Source organism: Trichosurus vulpecula, chromosome 8 (assembly GCF_011100635.1).
Source record: "Trichosurus vulpecula isolate mTriVul1 chromosome 8, mTriVul1.pri, whole genome shotgun sequence".
In the NCBI taxonomy this organism is placed as follows: Eukaryota; Metazoa; Chordata; class Mammalia; order Diprotodontia; family Phalangeridae; genus Trichosurus; species Trichosurus vulpecula.
Window position 1 is genome coordinate 196,176,906 of NC_050580.1, and position 22,392 is coordinate 196,199,297.

The window sequence follows — 22,392 nt, forward strand, 5'->3', positions numbered from 1 at the left end:
AGTTCTAGGATTCAAACCTTGCTTCCTCTGATCCCAAATCCAGTGTGAAGTTCACTTTACTATGCTGTTTCTATACACATACATACACACACGCATACACAATCTCTGTGTATAAAGTTTATACATGTATGTCCACACATATTCAAGAATATGAAAAAAACCAAGTGTTTTTACACATATGACAACTGAACAGTCAGAGAATAAAAATAAATCTAAACAGAGGATCCAGCAAACTTTAGAGTAAGCTTTTGTACAATTTAATGCCCTTCCCTCTCTGCTCTGTTTTGTTCTTAAGTACAACATTGCTGTGGTCTAAGAACTGGGCCAACGCTCACACAGAAATGGCAGGAAAATACTCTTTACTCTGATTTTAGTACAGGGATTGTAAATGCTGACTAAATTGTATTTCAGAAGTTCATTAGTGGAAACAATTTGCATTGTTAGACTTTTAATTTCCTTTAAAATAAACATAATTTAAAAAGTTAAACTAGAGTATGGGGATTGAGATTAAAAACAAAAAACCACAAACCCTTTTCAAACAGGAACAGCAATTCCTTTGAATTTAACATTTCTTGCTTTGGTACCTCAGAAGACAAAGGGACAAATAGGCGACCCATTGGCTTTTCTGGAAGAGCCATAGGGAACTGTTATAATTTCATTGACATCCTATGACTGTTGGGGCTTTGGCTAGATAGACCTCACCCTTTGATGTTTTCATCTAATTTTAAAAAATCATCCTGGCAATTTCTCCATGGTGGTCCCCATGCAGAGGTCTAACTACTACCCTCCTGAAACAAGAGTTTGGACAAAAGGTCCAGAGAGAACAGGACTACAAGGAACATTAGAGGGGGACAAAGAGTCAAGTTTTGGTTAAATGCAAACATAAAAATGCAAATCCCATCTGAATTAAGGCGCTGTTATACACAATGCCCGACTTTTTAAAGAGAGTGGTTAGTGAACTGTCTTTGAAACAAGACTTTTATTCCCCACCCCCTCCTTTTTGTTGGAATTAATAAAAATCCCTGATTTTTAGAAAACAGTAATTGTAACCAGCTGCGATGATGTGGGAACTTGGATCTTCTAAGTTATTACAACATGATATAATGTCATTATGACATTACGGAACATAATCCCTTTCACTGACGGTCATCTAATGAAGACAGACTGCTGTCACACAATGGTGGCAGGTGCAGTTTAAACTGTCACTGGTCTGTAAGTATTCCTTATGGAAGTAACTAGCTGTTGACTACAAATCTATGCTAGTATTCTTGCTTACGGTTAGAGAAATGTTCCCCTTAGTTTCCTAACCAAGTACAGGTTTGGTGGAGAGGGAGAAATGGTCTCAATCAACTTTAGGGTCTGCTGGTTCAGACTGCGCCGACTTGGGCAAGGGTGAGCGCTCAGGCCCTTTAGGCCTAGAGCAGGGATATGGGTACACAGAATGAAGAAAACTTCTCATTTTCAAATCTAGGTTTTGAGGGTTCAAGAAGTTGTTTTCTTCTAGTTAGTAGGCAGTGTGGCAATTGTGGAGTCAATCCCTGGTCTCTTCCCAAAGATGGCAGAAGCCAAATAAATAAGACCATCCCCCCCTCTCTCCCCGCTGTGACCTGTGAAGGGTAAAAGCAGCTACAGAAGTCACTGATTGATGCTAAACAGACCTGCGCATGTGCAGAAGGCCTGCTGCAGATGGTGTTTTTGGTGGTTCAAGTAGAAAGCGATGTGGAGTTGAGTTAACACAAAGCCCGATTTCATATCGTGGTTCCTTCCTCGAGGCTTCTGAATAACTCGCTGGACAATTTTACTCCCTCTCATTCTTTCCCCCAAACCCCTGACCTAGAAGAGAACCCTTTGAATTCTAGAGCTGGAAGTAAACTGAAAAGGCCATCTAGTTCATCCTCCTTATTTTAAAGATAAGGAAACTGAAGCCCAGAAAAATGAAGTAACTTGCTCAAAGTCACACATTGAAAAAGTGGCAAATTGAGGACTAGATCCTAGATCTCCAGATTCCAAGTCCAGAGATCTTTCTGCTACATGGCCTCATCTTGCTTCTTGTCTCTTAATCTATATTTGACAGAGATTTCCGGTGGGAGGGGGGTACTAGGTGAGGGGGTAAGCTGCTGGGCAATTCATAACCATCCAATTTAATTTTGATGAGATGTTTGGCCAACGCAAATTCTTCCTCGTCCAACATGCCATCGTTGTCGCAGTCTGCGAGTTTCCAGATCTTGCCCAAGACGCTGTTGGGCAGCTTGGAGGTCACCATTTCCTTTTTGGCATTGATACCAGATATCTTGCCATTGATGGGTGACAGGGTGTAGAAGAGTTCATCGTAGGCTGGTTTATCCTTGGCTACGACCCACTCTTCTTCATCAGCTCCTTCCTTGGCCCCTTCTCCGTAGCCTTGGTTGAAGGGCCCCTCAGTGGTCCCATCAAAGGCCCCACCATGCACCAGCTGTGTGGGCATGTTGAGTTCTTCTTGGCTGATGAGGTTCATCAGGGAGGAGATCTTGTTCGTCAGCATGTTGTCCACGGCTTCGATCAGTTTTGGCTTCAGGGAGTGGAACTTGGTAAAGTCATAGTTTTCCAACTGCTCCTGTCAAATGACAAATTGCAGAGACATTTAGACATTCTCCAAAGATCGGGTAATATAATTGCTTTTCTTTTCACTAGCTGACCTGGGGGAAAAATGACTTCTTTGAAAGCAAGTTTCAAATACTTACACCTAGATACGTGCTTGTTTTCTAGAGCCTTCTCCCTGGTGGGTACCCCAAATCTGCCCTTTCCATCTGCTTGAATAATTTTCAAACACAGCGCACATTTATTTTTTAATGAAGAAAACTAAAGCTGCTTGAGACATGTCTTAATTTTTTAAAATAGAGTCAGTTTTCAGCATGTTAGAGTAATGATAACACCACCTCGGTTTATATATTGTTATATATTCTTTAAAACACTTTCACATTATTCTCTTATTTGGACATCATAACAACCCTGGGAGGGAGGAAGAGAAAGTATTACTATCTCCATTTTATGGATGAGGGAATCAAGTTCTGAGGTTGCTTGTCCCAAGGTCGTTGCCTTAGTAAGTCAGTGGCTGAACCAGGGCTAGAATTCAGGTTTCTCTACCTTCAGTCCAGGTATGCCACTAAATCACATTGTAAAAGGGTAAGTCAGAGTCACTGTAGTTACGTGATTCAACTTTATTTTGGGTAAAACTATGCTAAGAGAAACGAACTGTCCACATAGTTGTTGGTTTTTTCCTAGCTCACAAAAAACCAAGCAGCAATTTCAGATGCCTTCTAACTCGCTTAAAATATTTTTCATCTGCATATTTTGTTTTTCCATCACCTTCTTTCCAAATGTTTCCTTCTCCTACTCAGCAAATTATCCCTCCAACAAACAATAAACAAGGGGGAAAATCAGTTAAACAAAACTAATCACCACGTTAACTGAGTATTTGACACCCATGGTCCTGCTCCATTCCAAGGTGGGGGGCGAGGAGGAAAAATCTCACATGCTTTCACAGTTAGACATCAATGCTTCCTTTCACGAGGTGAGCTAACAATCTCAGCTTCAATGTCTGACTGAGCTTTATAATCTGAAAGGGGCTGTAAACTAACAATACACAAAGGGACTAGTTAGAAGCCTTGATACCACATCAAAAAGGTATTTATGGCAGAGGCAGCGCTATTAAAACGCCCTAGCCACTAAGCATCATATCTACTGAATCAGCTGTTGATCCAAGGGAGTCAGACAACGTAAAAGCAGAAAATGAAAGAGAATTATATGAAAAAAATTTAATTTAATTTTTAAAAAATGAAGTTGGATTGGAGTTTATAAAGCTTCTCAATTTAAGTAGCAGGTCCAGACAAAGGACCTAGTTCTGGCTCCTGATGAGGGGAACCTTTCCATCGGAGGAAACAGGACTTGATCTTTTGAGTGTAGCTAGAACTCTCCACGCTGGCCATAATCAGACAAGTCTCCTTGAAAGCTCTTGGAAGACTCCTACATAAGGGATTACATTGTGCTAAGGACATTCATTCTGTCCCATTTCTAAAGCACTGAGGCTGTAGGTTGGTCCTTCTTGCCAACGATGCCGGATAATCAAGCAGAATTGAAAAAGAGAAACAAGCTTGCCATGACATTTCATTAATCAAGAAGCAAACCGAGGAGGAGGAGGAGAAGGAGAAGAGCCTACACAAAAATGCCAGGACTTTGGTGATCAACAAGTTAAGATTCCTCTGGGGCGGATACACACACCTACCCTATCTCCTTAGAAACCACACTCAAGCCGTTTCTCCCAGGGATGCTAAGAGGATACAAAAGAATCCCTTCATTTGGGGGAGCAGACAGACAGGTGGGGGGAGCAGGAGGGAGGGAGCCAAGGCCCTAGGGGAACACATATGGTGAGGGCAAATATGTGGACAGCTGGCAGGAGGGAAATGTCAGCTCTTTGCAGTGAGGAGGCAGGAAGCTTCTACAGTTTCTATGCTGGAGAGTGGACAGGAAGTGAATCCTAACTGCTCCATTGCCTCGGTTCTCATATACAAGCCCACCACAGACACTGCACCCCCCCCCCCCAGCAGCTCCATTCCAACAGAGACTCTTCCTTTTGAAGGCTTCTTTCCATGCAGAGAACTCACAGTTCTATCTGTGCAGCCCCACAGTCTCCCCTGAGCTTCACTCCTGCCTTCTTTATACCAACTGTCTTCTGAATATTTCAAACTTGATGTCCCACAGGCATCTCAAACTCCACCCATACAAAACTATCTCATTATCCTGCCCTCCCCACAAATCCACTCCCTTCCAAACTGGCCTCTTGCCTAGCATCATTCTCCTGATCTCCCAGGTTTGGAACCTCTGCCTCATTCTGGACTGTGCACTCTCTCTCCAAATCTGAGCCCTCATCTCCCCTCACACAGCCGCCACCTTAGCTCAGATCCTCCTCACCACTAACCTGGATCACTGTCATTGCTGCTAACTGGTCTCCAGGCCATCCCCCACACTGCTGCCAAAGTGATTTTCCTTCTGTGAAAATCTAACTACGTCATTCCACTCCTGAACAACTCCTGGGGGCTCCTTGTTGTCTCTAGGATCCAGCCCAGGGTTTTCTATTTAGCTTTTAAAGCCCTTCGTAAACCCATCTTTTTAGGTTCCTTGGACACTGCATGTCCTCCAGCCCTCTGTGATCCATGTGAATTAGTCACCGCTGTTTCTCATATATAATATGCCATCTCCCACTTCCATACATTTACACTGGCTGACCCTCATGCCTAGAATTCCTTCCTTCCTCACCTCCACCTCACAGAATCCCTCTCCTCCTTCAAGATGTGCCTCAAACAACACCATCTACAAGATATCTTTCCTGATCCTGCTAGTGCCCTCCCTCCCAAATTACCTTGTATTTAACTATTTTTATATTTATTTTTCTTATATTTGTTCTGTATATATTTATATATGGGCTTGTCTCCACCATCAGAATGTAAACTCCTCACAAGTAGGGCATGTTTCATTCTTTGTACTTGTATCCCCAGCACTTAGAATAGTGCTTAGCACACAGTAGGCATTTAATAAATGCTTGCTGAGTATTAAATTGACTGAGCATACACTAGAGAGTTAGTTAGACTTATCTGCTTTCTTGTTCTGTTTGATGCCATGAGGCTCAGCATAGAGAATAGACTTGCACGCTGAGAAGAGTCCATGCCTTGGAAATAGAAGTCTTGGGTCTCCTGTGTGTGACCTTGGGCAAGTGTCTTAAACTCCTTGGGCTTCACTTTTCCCCATCCATAAAATGAGGGAGTTGGACAGGAACTGTCCCCATCTATGATCCTATGACCCATCAATCCAGCAAGTATCGATTAAGCACCTACTATGTGTTTGAGGCACTGTGCCAGGTAGCGGGAATACAATGACAAAAACGAAATAGTCCCTGCCCTCAAGTAGCTTAGAGTCTATTGTGGGAAAACACCAGGCACATGTATATTCAAAGTCAACAATGCAGCCATTTGTAGCGGGAGGGGCATTACTAGCTGCAAGGACTGAGAAGGTCCTTATGTAGAAAATGATGCCAGAATTAAGCTTTGAAGAAAACCAGACATTCTAAGAGGCATAGGTGATAAGGGAGTCCACAACGGGCAGGGCCATGTAAAGATGTGGCATCATGAGTGAGGCCAGACTGTATGATGCACAGCCATGATTAGTGACTAACATGGCTAGAAACGCAGGGTGGAACCAGGCTGGGAAGGGCTTCACAAGGCAAAGAGGAGAGTTTGTCCTTGATCCTTGAGGCAATGGGGAGCCAATGGATTTACTGAGCTCTGGAGTGACACTATACGGCCTATCCATGCTTTAGGAGAATGATTTGCCTAAGAAGTAAAAGTCAACTTTTTTCTTAACTTAAACTTTTATCTGTCATGTTATCTGTCACTTCCTAATCTAGAGGACAGAGAAGCCTCTTGTAGTAACCATGACCCTTTGTGCTCTCTGGGTAAGATGGGACTGTGTGTCTCACCACAACCTTAGGGTAAGAAGAGTTAGTCTGTGCACTCTTTGAACCTCAGATCCCACATCTATAAAATGACCAAACTAGATCTCTCAAGTTCCTTTCAGTTCTCAAATCCTGAATCCTACATAATATCTAGTTAGAACAGCATTTCTTTTTTTTTTTTAAAAATTATTCTTTTAAAAATCCCTTTCACTTCCAAATATATCCTTGCCCCTCCAGTCATCCACCCCTTGTAACAAAGACTAAAAAAGAATATGGAAAAAAAAAGCATTTAAGCAAAAACCAACCAATACATCATGAGGTCTGACAATATATGCAATTTTCTGGGTCTGACAGTATGTGCAATTTTCCACGCCCATAGTCCTCCAGAAATGTGCTTCTGCAAAGACATGAAGGAAGGCATATTTTCAACCCTTTGGGGGAGGGTGGTGGTGGGTTTAAGGAGGCCAGGCGGGTGGGAAGCAGAGCCTTTTAGACCTGAGGTCCTTAACATCTAATCAAAAGATACAGTTCTGCTGCCCCCTGCTGCTGAAATGCGTGCATCGGCTTGTTTTTCAAAGCTCTGGCTCAAAGTCCGGTTTCCAGGCAGCATATTAGTCACTGATTTTCCTGCATCTGCAGGACTGACAGAACCAGGCGGTAAAACTAGGATAAGCCTGAAAAACAGAGTCCAATTTGCACCTTGCTAATAAGGCCACAAGTTAAGCCCTTTGTCAGTCTCAGACTACTGGAGTGAGAGCAAGAACTTGGATGTGGGGGCTGAGGAATGGGTTCAAATTTGTGCTTTGGTACTTAGGACTCTGGTCGAGTCGTCTAATCTCTCCATTCCTCACTTTCTGCATCTGCAAAATGATGGAGACTGGACTAGATGACCTCCAAAGCCCCTTCTGGGACTGCATCTCTGATCCTTTGAAAATGTCTTCAAAATAAATACTACTACTACTGCAGCTCCTTCTACTTCTTTTTAAACAATGGCTTACAGGGTGGAGGAAGAGGGGAAGAATATGTTTGGAAATGAAGATGATGTAAAACAAAAGATACCGATAAACATATGAGGAAAAAACCCAACAAATGTGCAAATCCTAGATATCATTTCTCTTTCCTAAGCTTGTCTGATGTTAGTCATCCCTCGTTATAGAGGAGAGAGAAGTGAGAGCATTTTAATAAAAGGATATACTTAAAAGGCTAAAAAACCCCAAACAAACAAAAAACTCCCCAAAACCTTTAGCTTCCTGGGCTGTGTAACCCCAGACAAGTCACTTAACCTCCTGTGTGCCTCAGTTTCTTCATACGTAAAATGAAGGGTCTGGACCCAAGGACCTCTAAGTTTCCTTTTGGTTATAAATCCAGGATCCTATGTTTGATACTGTAAAAAGACCACCCAAATGTAAGGTATCATTCTCACAAATATTTGTAGTACAGGGAACATAGGGATATGGTTCTCCCCCGTGTCAGGCCTCCTCCAGGCTCTCCTCCCTCCCTCTCTTCTAGGAGAAGTCAGTCTTCTCGTCTTCAGCATTTACTGTGCTCCTGCCCCTGACTCAGCACTGGGAAGCATCAGAACCTCCCCAAGCCTCTTCGTGCCCAGTCTGGCTCTAGTAAACAGAACTTTGTTCCATAATAGCTCTAATAAGAAGAAATGTTAAGCTACCATCGACCATATGACAATGCTTCAATTCACTAAGGAGAGAAATGCAGAAGACCAAAATAGCTCTGAGGTTTCATCTCACACCCATCAAATTGGCAATGGTAAAAGGTAGAAGTAGCCAGGGTTTCAGGCAGCTAGGGGGCACCATAGTGCACTGAGTACCAGGCCTGGAGTCTGGAAGACTCATCTCTCTGAGTTCAGATCCAGCCTCGGATACTTGCTAGCTATGTAACCCTAAGCAAATCGCTTATCCCTGTTTGCCTCAGTTTCCTCATCTGTAAAATGAGCTTGAGAAGGGAATGGCAAACCACTCCAGTATTTCTGCCAAGAAAGCCCCAAATGGGGTCGTGAAGAGTCAGACAGGACTGAACAGCAACAATTCAGACGATGGCATTTTTCATATTATGGAAGAATTTCTTTAAGCTTCCAGTAGAAAGAGTGACAGATTTGGAGTCAGAGTATCTGCCTTTGAACCCTAGCCCTGCCATCCCCCACCTAGTCCTCACTCTCCTCCTCTCTAAAACCAGAGGGGTTGGACTACATGGGATTCCTTCAGCTCTAATTCTGTGACATGGCCCTCAAATCAGCCACTCTCTTGTCTGAAGATAACAATTTGCTATTATTTATGATTATATCAAGGTGCTTGAACCGCGCTGAGCTTTGAAGGGAGCTGGGTAGAGCTAAGAGGCAGAGGTGGGGTGAGGAGGACATCGTTGAATGGACTCATGCAAGGCAGCACGGTCTAATGGAGTGGAGAGAGCCCGGGTCCAAGTCTCAGTTCTGCCACTCATTAGCCACCACAAATCTGGATTGAGCAAGCTGGTTGTTGTGGAGTCATTTCAGTCATATCTGACTCTTTGTGACCCCACTCGGGGGTTTTCTTGGCAAAGATACTACAATGGTTTGCCATTTCCTTCTCCAGCTCATTTCACGGATAAGGAAACTGAAGCAAATGGAGTTAAATGACTTGCCCAGGGTCACAGAGCTGCTGTCTGAGGCCAGATACAAACTCAGGTCTTCCTGACTCCAGATCTGGCGCTCTATCCACTGCGCCACCTAGCTGGTTTAGCCAGTGACTTAACTCAATTTCCTCTTCTGAAAAACTGGGCTGAAACTGCTCATACGATTTAACTTGCAGGGTGATTATGAAGCTCCAACCTAATGATGCTTCATCAAGTGTTGTATAAACAATGGCTATTCTTGTGGCTTTTGCATTGAGCTTGGACGCAATACCTAATTCCAGTAGATCGGTACTGGTGGGCAGAAGGGTCAGGCTGAATGACCTGCTGGGCTATTTGTCATCTAGGCTCTGAGAGTCTAACAAGCAAGAAGTCACCCGCAGTGTGTGAGTCATACAGATTGCTGCACGGCTCTATATGCTATGATTCAGCTCCTTGAGTTGGAGATCTGGAAGCCAATTACCAGAACGTAAGAGCATTTGATTTTACCAGGACAGCTGCAGAGATACAGCTCCTCATTGTTCCCCTTCAGGGAAGACCAGCAAGGCACCAGTTCAAAGTCAAGACAAGGTCCTTTGACAGAGGCCAAGAGGGCTGCCCACCTGCCTTCTCTCACACCTTGGCAGATAGTCACAGTGTGGACAATTCAGATTTAGCTTTGCTGCTTCTGCACTTCCTAAAGGGAGGGAAGGTTGGTTTAAAGAATCTGGTAGTAGGTTAAAGAATTGCTAAGTTTTTGCCTTATTTGCAAGGAGACATAGGGTACTTTCATGCTTTTCTTGGGCCTAAGCAAGCCATATGGATCACATGCACAGCAAACAGATAGCCACCAGACAAAGATTAGCCCTTTGCCTCTACAATACCTGCATCAATTTGACCTCAGGGAAATCGCCTGCTGAAATCTGGTACTCTCGCTGTAGTTGGAGGTAGATTTCTGGTAACCTACTGATGAGCTCTCTCTTCTTATTTTCCTTTCCAAATACTGCCGGCATCTCCTTCTTCAGGTAGCTGATGATGTAAGCATGTACCTGAAGTAAAAAGATAGAAATTGAGTTGTATTGAGCTTATAATTCTTTTTCACTACCTCTTTCCATAAGAGAGATTACAAATTATGATTCTTTTGGGAGGAGGGGAAGGGAAGAGCAGAACTGTGATTTTATTGATGTAAGAGACTCCCATCGTCAAAGCAGATTGGCAACTCACCTGTAGCTTATAGTTCTAGAGAGATGCTAAGACAGTTACCTGGGGCTCTGGGAGAAGTTACATGATTTGCCCATGGTCACACATCCAGTATGTGTTGGAAACAGGATAGGCCTTGACCCCAAAGTCAGCACTCTCTCTTTCTATAAATCATCACAAACTAGCATCACCAGTGCTCTGGCTTGGTGGACCTCTGCCTTACTGAAGAAGGTCTGCTTAAAAACTGTTTTTCAATGTCAATTCCCCGTCCTTTCTTCTAGCCCACTCCTCAAATAAGATCAACCTTAATATTATAAAACTTAATTACTTACTGATTAGTTAGTCCTGCTGAAATATAATTTGCCTTATTAAAGGAGAGGGTCTAGCTTTTGATTTGAAATGATGTTAGGAACTTCATTTAAATTCTAAGGGGCCAAGAGCGAGGGGGGGGGATAATTGAGGCAACCTGGAAGGAGGTTCTGAAGATCCTGGATCTTGGATGAGAAGAGACAGACCTATCTCTATTTACCAGCCTTGTCTCTTCACTGAAAGACTCCAGTCAACCGATCAATCAATACACATTTATTAAGTTCCTGTTATGTGTCAGGCACCATGCTAAGGGCTGGGGACACAAAAAGAGGAAAAAGACAGTTCTTGTCTTCAAGAAGCCCACAATCTAATGCAGAAGACAACAAACAGTCTATCGACTTTCAATGACATCCTTCCATTTGGTCAAACTACATGTAACTGTTGAGGAGGAGACAGTTTCCTAAAGAGGTCCCTCAGACCACCTTTCTGCTCTGGGACCCCACCTGTTGGCTTCTCAGCTCTCTTTTCCTTTCAGTCTTGTCCAGGCAGAAACAAAAGCTCAGGGTGAGGAAGTGGGTTGAGGAACAAGCCCTAAAACCTGGCCCTTTCCTGTTCTATTCTATTATTATATGTTATACTATATTATTGACCTTGAGTGTAAAGTTTGGCGTAAAGCAGGTTGCCCCAAAACTTTTCTGAAGGAGTTTCTTATTGAAATACCAGAAGAAAAGGCAGCATTGCAAAGTAGGAAAACTTGTCAATCGTTGCATGTTTTCAGGCAAGTTTCAGGCACACAAATGGATGACCATTTATCCAGGATCCTATAGAGCAGAGTTCCCCATTAGGAGAAAGTTGGATTAGATGAGCCATCAAGTCCTAAGACTCGGAGAACCTTAACAGAACACCATTTCGCCAAGGTCATTATTAAAGTGAAGCTCCAGGATATTTTGCTGTTCTGTAATCTACTGTTTGAAAGTGTGGTTATTTGTATTTTTTAATAGTTATTTGTCAACCGAGATATAGTAGTGAAGCACTTAGCGTTGTGCTTTGGGGGCCCATCTTTCTTTACACCCAAATACTGAATTACTTCTAGCTGAGGAAGAAGCTCCATCACAACCTTCCCTTTCTTCTTCTCTCTCAGCAGGTACTGTAGTCTGTCTCCTCAGCAGCCAAAGCTATTAAAAGACTCAAAATAGAAAGTTGTTGCCATAAATTCCTTGGCACTGTCAAATGGCTCCACATCAGAAAATGAGGTAGTTTTATTAGCAGAAACATTAAAGAAGATGTATTATCATCTACTCTGCTCCTGCAGCCTAAGGGCCTGGGCCCTTCCCATTTGACTTGCTGTAGTTAACCTCCTGTATGGGCTGCCTCCCCCAGGAGAACGTGAGCTCAGAGAGAGGAGGGGCAGCTTTGGTTTCTATTCATGTCCCTTGTATTAGCACAGTGCTTTGCGCATGGTGGGTATTTAAAATGTTTTTTTCATTCATTCATGAGGAAGTACACCACTGCACTAACCGTTCCAATATAAAATTTAGTATAAGGCAGGTCCACCCACCCTGCAACCTGCCCAAAGGGGTTTATTATTGGAGATACCAGCTTTCTCTATTCCTGCTCACATCTCGTTGGATGTCACTGAGGGAAGTTATACAACCATGTGAAGTGGCTCCACTATAAATCTGTTATCTGATCTCACTGATAGATACCAAAGCTTTTACTTGTCTGATTGGCTCTCTACACCACTTCAATACAGTTGTTCCCATTACTCAATCAACAAGCACTGATGACTGACTTTGATGAGACTTTTCATCAATGCAAGGATCTAAGACAGCTCCAAAAGACTCATAATGGAAAATGCTATCCACAAACAGAGAAAGAGCTATGGAGGCTGAATGCAGATCGAAGCATTCTATTTGCTCTTTTTTTGGAGGGTTTTGTTTCTTCTTTCTCGTGGAACCCATTCGTCCCGTTGGTTCTGATTTTCTTGACAACATGACTAATATGAAAATGTTTAATATGAATGTATATGTAGAGCCTATATCAAATTGCACACCATTTTGGGGAAGGGGGAGTGGAGAGAGGTGGAGAAAATTTAAAACTCAAAAGCTTATGGAAGTGAATGTTGAAAACTAAAAATAAATTAATTTTAAAAAAACCCAAGCATTAAGGCTTACTATATACCAGGCATTCTGCTAAGCACTGAGGGTGCACAAAGACCAAAATGAAACTTTTTCTATATCCAAGAAATTTACATTCTTCTGGGTAGATACAACACGTACACATATACATAAATGAAAGTTAATTTTGGAGGGGGAGCCCCTATCCTTCCAAGGTTTGCAAGCTCGGGGGTCATCCATGACTTCAGCTGGGGAAAGGCATTCACAGTGGAAGGAAAAACAAGAGTAAAGGCACACAGGGAAGAAAGCATGCCACTGTGTTCAGGGAACAGCAAGTAATCCAGTCTCTGTGCCATAGTATGGACTAGTGAAAGGCTGGAAATTTAGGCTGTAGCTACACATGGATGACCTTGAACACTGGGCAAGAAGTCCAACCTTTATTCAGTTGGCAATATAAATTTGTTGAAGGGATCTGAGCAGATTTTTAATAATACTAATATTCATCCTAATGTTTGCTCTGGAGACAAAGAAATCTAAAACAGCAGATGTGAGCTCTATGCCACCCAAAACACGGGACAAAAGGGAATACAGGAGATGCACACACAGGGGGTTCTGGGAAAATCCTGTGAGCAGAATACAGGGAAGTGATTGAATTGAGGAATGAGAACACACTTCTGGACGTGAATTAAGGGACGGATGTGAGCCCTGGACAGAAAAGATCTTTTCTGGCACTCATTCTTATGGTCACTAAGCAACAAAAAGCTTACCTATTCTAGAAGCCAACTATCCAACCAACTATCCAAGTCCTACTGGGGTGGCTAACCTGCACAAAGGGAGTGACCAGACCTTACTTGTAATTATCTCCCTGAACGTAGTTTATACACTGAGACAAAGTAATAATGTAATTTTTTGGCACCATAATTAGATGGCTGTGTCTGTGCTGACATCGTATAAGAGAAAACACCCTTCCCTCATACTTCTGCTTTTCTATAAATTTCCATTGTTAGGACATATTCAGAAAAGTTCCAGGTCAAAGATATAAGAAGTAATATGCTATACAAGTCAAACAGTAACTAAAGGCAGAGAAGATGAAAATCAGGACAGCAATTATGGGGAAAGACAATGATGGTGATTTATAGGCAGTACTATTAAAGAAAAATGGACTCAGACTATAATCTTGCTGGCACAATGAAAACTAATGAAAGAAGTAAACAGATAAATCGCCTGGGCTCATCATTGACCATGGCCAGTGTGTAGGATGTATGCCCTTCCTTGAGACATTGAGAGCTAAGTAAAATCAACAAATATAAAAACCGTGCTTCTCAAGGGCAGGGACTGCACGAAGGCAGAGAAACAAAGAGTCACCAAACAGAGGCCTTGTAGCGTTTTGTTTTTGTTTTTTTTTCACATGGTGAAATTTTGATTGACTGAATGCTGGCTTCATCCCATTCCCCCTCACGCAGCCCAGTGAATGTTATTTTAGCTGCTTGACATGCTTCGACATAAAAAGCCCCAACAATGGGAAACCAAATTTAGAAAAAAAATAAAGCGTGTTAGCACTTGACCACCGCTGTTTATCCTTCCTGTTTTTCTAACATGAGAGTATACTTTTGATAATACTTGCTACCATCTGAATTATTTTTAAAAAACCACTGCTGAAAGATGGAGTTGAAGATGCTAAAGATGAATCATTAAATATCATTATTTAAGTAATTTAAAAACCAAGAATCTACTGCATTGGAAGCTGCACTATATAGTGAGATTTAAGGCGGAAAAAAATCTTAATGCTAAATTAGAATGCAGGGAAAATGAAGGCATCAAAATTCGCCACAGGATAAGTCTTGTGAGGCTGGGTCCCAATGACTCTGGACTGGGAGCTGAAAGACCCAATCCTGATGCTTAATATCTGTGTGACCTTGGGCAAGTCACTTAACTCTTCTGGGCCTCAGTATTCTCATCTGCACAATGAGAGGGTTAGATCAGATAACCTCTAAAGTTCCTCCCAACATGTAATCCAACGCTAAACCTATGATCCAATGGCACACAGCAGATGCCTAGTAAATATCAGATGATTCAAACAGAGAGTTGAATCTATAACATGCAAATTGATGATTATTGAGAGTGTTTTAAATAGTCATTCTGAACCTCCTTATACCTGTTTTCACAAGTGATTGTTTGATTGGGTGATACTTCCTCTTTCCTAAAAATGCTGTCTACTGTTTAAAAAAATGAAAACAAAATAATGCGAATTTGTTCTAACTTTTTTTTGGGGGGTGGGGTGGAATTTCAGCACTCCTTAAGCTACTGAAAATACCCCTAGATATTCCAAAATTAGGTTTAGGAACCTCTGTTTAGAGGGATGGGTTTTCAATGCCTTCTAGGCACGAATAAAGGGCTAGTAGTGGAACCAGAAATTTCTTTGCTGTGGATAGTGTACATGATTTGATAGACGTGGGGAGGTGGTAGAAGAGAAGGAAAAAGAAAGGGTGGGGCAGCGGGTAGAGCACTAGTCCTGGAGTCAGGAGGACCCCGAGTTCAAATCCGGACTTAGACATTTACTAGCTGTGTGACCCTGAACAAGTCATTTAATCCTGACTGTGAAGAAGAAGAAGAAAAAGGTAGAATGGGCCAGTAATGGGCCATGGAGCTGGTGACACAATCTGCATGTATCTGTAACTCACTTTGGGGTTCTGCCATTACTTCCTACTGTTTTCAGTTTCATTGGTCTATGAATTATAAGCTTGTGGGTGACTCCTAAAGCCCTGTATTTCTCTTCTACTGCCACAGGATGGGTCAGATGTGGTCCCTACCATTAAGTGTGCTCATAAGTGAAAAGGTAAGTAGTACTGATAGAATCATAGACATTTAGAACTGGAAAGCCCTTGGAGATCATCTAGCCTAACTGCTTCATTTTACATATGAGGAAACAGAGCCCCAGAAAGATGGGGAAAATAAGCATTTATTAAACACTTACTATATGCCAGGCACTGGAGAAGTCAATTTGTTTAATGCCATACAGATAGTGGTGGAGCCTGAAGTGACATTTAAATTGGTTACTACCACATCCTAAAGGAACAATTCATTCTGTAGGTAAGACTCCAAATTCCCACTGAAGCTAGTAAAAATCTGGAACCCTAAATAAATTTACGGCTGGTGGGACAACAGCCTGGGAATGACCAAGTTCCAGCTCTGGTTCTGACCATCAGTGACTCAAAGGATGACTTTTGGCATTTTGCCTCTTCCTACATTCATTTCCCCCTTTGTAAAAGAAATACCAATGCAAAGAGATGATAATAAGGAACAAATAAGAATGTATCGTCAGATATTGGGATCTCCTTATTAGAAAGGTACTGCATACATTTGAGTATTCCAGTTATCAGTGGCAATCATCTGGAAAGCTGCCTGACACCCAGACTTGTAAGGACCAAATGAGATAACACATGTGAAAGAAAGTCCTTTGCAAATGTAAATCATTATTGTAGTTGAACCCCAATCACTAGGTGATTCTAAAACTTCATTTCAGCTATTAAGTTTCGAGTATGCTCCAGAGGGACTGCAAAGCATAGTAGAGGGTGTGCTGACTTTGAATCAGGAAGACCTAGGTTAGAATCCTATCTCAGGCAGTTATTAGCTGTGTGCCTTAGTTTCCTTATCTGCAAAAGGGGATGACGATAGCACCTACTTCACAGAATTGTTTCGAGGATCAAATGGGAAAATGTTAAGTGCTTTGCAAACCTCGAAGCACTCTAGAAATTGTTATTGGGTTGGTCTTCAGTCGTGTCCGACTCTTCGTGACCCCATTTGGGGCTTTCTTGGCAAAGATACTGGAGTGATTTGTCATTTCCTTCTCCAGCTCATTTTACATATGGGGAGACTGAGGCAAAACAGGGTTAAGTGACTTGCCCCGGGTCACACAGCTCATAAATGTCCGAGGCCCAGTGTTCTATATACTTTGCCACATAGATACTTACCTCTACAAATATCAGCTATTATACGTCTCTTCCAACAAATCTACTACAAACTTTAACACCTCTCCATGTTCCTTTATATCTCCTGGTTCAGTGTTATATTAGGCACCATCACAATCAAATCGCAAACAGCAAAAAGAGGCAGTCAATCAATCCACAACCATTTATTAAGGGCCTAATGTGTTCTAGGTGGTACAGTGGATAGAGTGCCAGGCCTGGCATCAGGAAGACTCATCTTCCTGAGTTCATATCTGGCTTCAGACACTTACTAGCTGTGTGACCCTGGGCAAGTCATCTAATCCTGTTTGCCTCAGTTTCCTCATCTGTAAAGTGAACTGGGGAAGAAAATGGCAAACCACTCTAGTATCTTTGCCAAGAAAATCCCAAATGAGGTCATGAAGAGTCGGACGTGACTAAAATGACTGAACAAATGGAACAAATGTCCTGGGAACTATGTTAGGCACCAGGGATACAAAGACAAAAAAAAGAAAAGAAAAAAAGGAAAAGAAATGGTCCTTGCCCTCAAGGAGCTTAAATTCTATCAGATTACGGGCATGGATACTCAAACTGAATGACCAAGAGCATAACCCAAAAATGGGCAGGTCACAAATCAATAACACTGACTTCAAAGACACATTCTTAGATGGATAAATATATTCCTGAAAATTAGAAAAGCATGAATTCAGTGTGTTGTAATAATGGGGAGAAGGGGAGGATTAAGCCCTTTGTAAACTGTCCAATGGGGGGAAAAAAACTTGGCATATTTTGGTCCCCTGAGACTTATTCAAGAGTCGACCTTGAAATATCTCTTGATTGGTCACCATTGTGTGGGAGGGTATGACCTGTGAGGCAGGCACATCCTAAGGGAAAAGGGAATGGCTTCATTAGGAAGATTCAGGCAGGCAGCAATTAGTTGTATCGTTCGTGTGAGGGCATTTATCTTGGCATTGGCTGACTTCCCTCACAGTGCCTGGATTCCTGAGCTACTTGCCTTTTGTGGGCATCAAGCTGACAAAACTCAGCCCAGGGGAACAGACACAGGACATTTCTTAGGACAAAGAGAAGCAGGAGCAAGATACAGGAAATCAACACAAATGAACATTCAGCGTGTCAGCGACCCCTTCCCGCTCTCATTCTCATATGTCCTATGTTGCTCATGCTGCGGCTGCAGATGATTGCAGATGGTTTTTTAAATCAGCTACTACTAATTTCCTACTAGTTCTTTCTGTCTTTATTTAAGCACATTAAATAAACATTCACATGGAGAAGACCCCGAGTGAAGTTTCCTGCCAACACATGGCCCAAGCTTGAGTAGGATCCAGCTGGCCATTTGAAAGCTGCCTCTCTGCAGCAAATATGTTAGTTCCCAATCACATGGGCCCTAATGTATGTACACGTACATACATGCATATTTTTATCAGCACATTTATATTATTTGTCCACATTTTTAAAAATCTCACAGAAAAGTAGACATTGTAGCTAGAGGAACAGCACAAACCTGTGTGTGAAAAGTTCATGCAGTTCCCCAAAACGTCTAAATTAAAACCAGGAAGTAACTACCACAACTGAATGAGTCTGGCCTAATGCCAGATGCATACTCCCAGGTACTACTAAAATGGAAAGGCCTTGAAGACTAAGCCTAATTCTATTAAACTCCTAAAATAACCAACCCATCTTTTTCTTATTTCTTTTCAGCTTTTCCTTCCTCACACGTTGACTCATTCTTGCTGTGCATAAATCCATAAACAATTGGGCTGGAACCTTTCCTATTCCATTGAAAGGTGTTAAAAAAAAAAGGTACAGGGGTCAGACAATAAACACGGCTCACTGGCTGTAGTTTATGCCTCATTTCCCTGCCAAAATATTATTCATGACTAATTAGCGAGTTCCTGTATTTACTCTGATTTTGATTAAAAGAATTCAAGAAGTGATTTACTAAGAATTCACTATACACACAGTCTTGTTTCTTAAAAACTCCTTTTATCCTTTCTCAGAACAACTTTAAACTGTTTTTGAAAGAATAAAACCAGTATTCATGATTATCTATGGATAAAATTGTCTCCTTTAAGCGATATGTCTCATGGAAAGAAGCAAGTGGCCTCCTCAAGTCAGAGAAAGAGCTAGTTGGGAATGCAAAACGTCCTTGGAGAGCGATGTGGTAGAAACAGCACCAGATTTTGAGTCAGGGAAACTGAGTTCAAATCCTGACTCTGCTAGTTATTATATGTGTGGTCTTGGACAAATCATTCTACCTCTCTGGGCCTTAGTTTCTCCATCTGTAAAATGAGAGGTCAATATATGATCCCTTTCAGTTATAAAAATCTACGACTTTATGACTCCCTTAAGGCTCCCAAACAGATACTACACTAAGAGGTTTTCTTTTATTTTGAAACAGAGTTTTAAGGAAAGATGTCAACATAACATAACCAATCCAGCACATATCATACATATTCATTCATATCATAAGGCTATCTCCAAATTTCTGTGGTTTTACTTTAACACCAGGATGTGTGAAAACATGGAAATGTTTTTAACTTTAAACTATGTCTTCAAAAGAACAGCTGGTAATCATGAACGTCAAGACAAGACAGACAAGACACTTGCCCTAGTAGAGAGAGCACCGGCCTCGGATTCGAATCTTGTTCAGACATTTAGCTAGCTGGGATCATGGGACAAGCTCTTTAATCCTAATAACCCTCTAAAGCCTCATAAAATTTTTGGGATGAAAGTGCTTTACTAAACAAGAGAAATGTGAATTAGTATGACTCTGAGTTATTTCTGGACGTGTGATGAATCCTGGCTGATTATGAGGCTGTTTGCTTCAGTTACTGACCTGTCACCACGATGAACAGCTGTGTACTCTAATTCCACTCAGACCCTGGAACTCTCAATCTCTGAAAATTATCCTTTGTGCCTCCTCCTGCCTTCTTTAAATATATTTAATGAAATAGTTTGTATTCTGAAGGAATAAAGAATGTTATGGAATACATGGAATGCATGATTAATATAGAAAGCAAGGAAGCCACTATCTCAGAGATTTTATCTATAGAGCATGTACATGTAAATGTTTGGAAAAGGCTTCTTAATATTTCAAAGTGTACATGTGAAACAGAGGAATTGAGTCAGGAGGGACATAAAGACTTCCCTGCCAAAAAAAGAGGTAAGTTTCTATAAAACATAAATAATCTAAAGAGGATAATTCAGGTGGTTTATACATTTAAGCAAAAGAAAGCTTCCCCAGCTAGAGTATCATATTATAGGTAATATATGTGCAAGGGGAGCTGGCATGGTGTGGTAGAATGCACACTGGACCTGGCATCCAAGGATGAATTAAATTAAAAAATAAAAATTTCAGCTCTGACACTTAATGCTTGTATGAACTTGGGCAAATCCCTCAACTTCTCCAGTCTCAGTTTCCTCATTTGTAAAATGAGAGGGTTGGATTAGAAGATGCTGAAGGCCCTTTACAAGTCTAACCTATGATCTTCTACCACTGGTCACATTCAAAAGGTTGTACAATTCAGTTCAGACCCTTGCTTCTTATATACTTCTCTACAAAGAAAAGAACCTTTTTATGACCTTCACTACTGCCCACTCCTCTCCTTTCCATCCAACTATCCCATCTTCTCCCAAGTCATTTTGGTACTAACCTTCACTCTTTATTTGTGGTACAGATGGTTTTATGTCACATAACAGAACATACTAGATTCAGTCCTTAAGGAAAAGAAATATAAACTTTCCTCCTATAAATGTCTGGGTCTTTTTCAGGAAGGCTGTTCCTCCCTCTAGCAACACAAGGGTCTTCTGAATTTACAGTTCTAGAATACATAAGTTTGTAGCAGAGAGTGGCCCCTTAGCAAGGTTCTCCCAGCAAGCTATCTGCAGCAGCTCAGAGAGAGGGCTTAACATCTCAGAAAAGGTATGAAAAATTCAGATACTTAGACCTTGGAGAACAGCATAGTACATATGAAAGAGGGATGGATTTGGAATGAGGGGAACCTGAGTTCAAATCTTCTTTTTGCCCCATATCGGGGAAGTTAGTTAACCTCTCTTGGGCCTCAGTTTCTTAATCTGTAAGATGATGGATAGATAACTTCTGTTGCCCCCTCTAGCTCTAGTGTTAGGATCCAATGAGTTTTTCAGTGACTTTGTTTCTCAATTTTCTGTGCACAACACTCATTTGTGTACATGCTGTATTCATCCCTCCAGGAGTAGGTAAGCTCCTGAAGAGCAGTTTCATGATAGTCTTTGTCTTCCTGACACCCAGAAAAGTTTTTTATAGGAAGTGGGCAGGTGCTGACGATGTGTTTGCTGAGTTGAATTGATTTTTATCTCTATTTGTTTTGTTCCCTGTTTGTTAGATTGAATACAAGTACAACTCAAATCCCTGGTTCTTGGGATAAGAATAAATAAAAAACTATTGGGAAAACTGGAAAGCAGTATGGCAGAAACTGGGCATGGGCCAAAGGTATGGTCAAAATGGATACATGACCAAGATATAGAGAAATTTTACGAGAAAATTAGAAGAACATGAAACATGTTACTTATCAGACTTATGGGTAAGTGAACAATTTACGAATAAATAAGAGACAGCAAAATTGGGTGTAAGATAACTTTGATTACATTAAATTAAAAGGGGTTTGTACAAATAAAAGAAATATAGCCAAAATTAGGAGAAAAGTAGAAAATTGGGAAAAAAAATTTTATAGACAGTTTATCAGATAAAGGTCTCATATCTAAAATATACAAAGAATCTTGTCAAATCTATAAGAATCCTAGTCATTCCCAAATCAATAAATGGTCAAAGGATATGAGTAGGCAGTTTTCCAATGAAGAAATCAAAACAATTTATAGTCATATAAAAATGCTCTAAGTCATTATCGATTAGAGAAATTCAGATTAAAACAAACTTGAGATATCATTTTACACCTATCAAATTGGCTAAAGCGATAGAAAGGGAAAGTGACAAATGTTGGACAGGATGTGGAAAAGTTTGGACACTAATTCATTGTTGGTGGTTGGTGATCCAACCATTTTGGAGAGCAACCTGGAATCATGCCCAAAGAGTTATTAAACTGCCTATACCCTTTGACACAGCAGTACCACTTCTAGGTCTATTTCCAAAGATGGTTAGAAAACAAGAAAAAGAACCTTTATGTTCTAAAACAGGGCTGTCCGACCTCAGGTATTTATTGAAACAACAGACAATATATTTTGATTTGCCATTTTGGTGACAGCTGTGCGGCAGCTTGGTTTCATTTACTAAAGCATTTATGTAAATTTCTATGCTTGTAGGTGGGCCGCATTTTGGACAGCCCTGTTCTAAAATGTTTATAGGAGCTCTTTTTGTGGTTGCAAAGAGCTAGAAATTGTGGGGATGTTCATCAATTGGGGAAGGACTGCACAAATTGTGTTACATAATTGTGATGGACTATTACATGCTATACAGTGATGGGCCTGATGACCTTAGAAAAACACAGAGTTGCATGAAATAATCAGGAATAAAATGAGCAGAACCAAGAGAATATTGCATACAGTAACAGCAATATTATTTTAAGAACAACTTTCAGCAAATAAATTGTTTTGTCTATTATAAATACCCAAATCAACTATGAAGGACATATGAAGAAAACACGTCTGAATACAGAGAAAGAACTGATAAAGAGAAGTACGTACAGAATAATTTTATGTCTATATACCTATTTGTGTC

General features: G+C 41.2%; 1 protein-coding gene across 1 annotated transcript in view; it reads right to left on the reverse strand.

Annotated features, from left to right (window-relative positions):
- Positions 1-342: 342 nt before the first annotated feature.
- EHD4 (EH domain containing 4) overlaps positions 343-22,392 on the reverse strand; it is a 101,048-nt gene continuing 78,998 nt past the window's right edge. Inside the window, exons 5-6 of the mRNA XM_036736043.1 lie at positions 9,973-10,137; positions 343-2,593 (exon numbers count right to left, since the gene is read on the reverse strand). Of these exons, the coding sequence (XP_036591938.1) occupies positions 2,057-2,593; positions 9,973-10,137 (702 nt within the window). The 3' untranslated portion in view covers positions 343-2,056. The remainder of the gene's footprint in view (positions 2,594-9,972; positions 10,138-22,392) is intronic.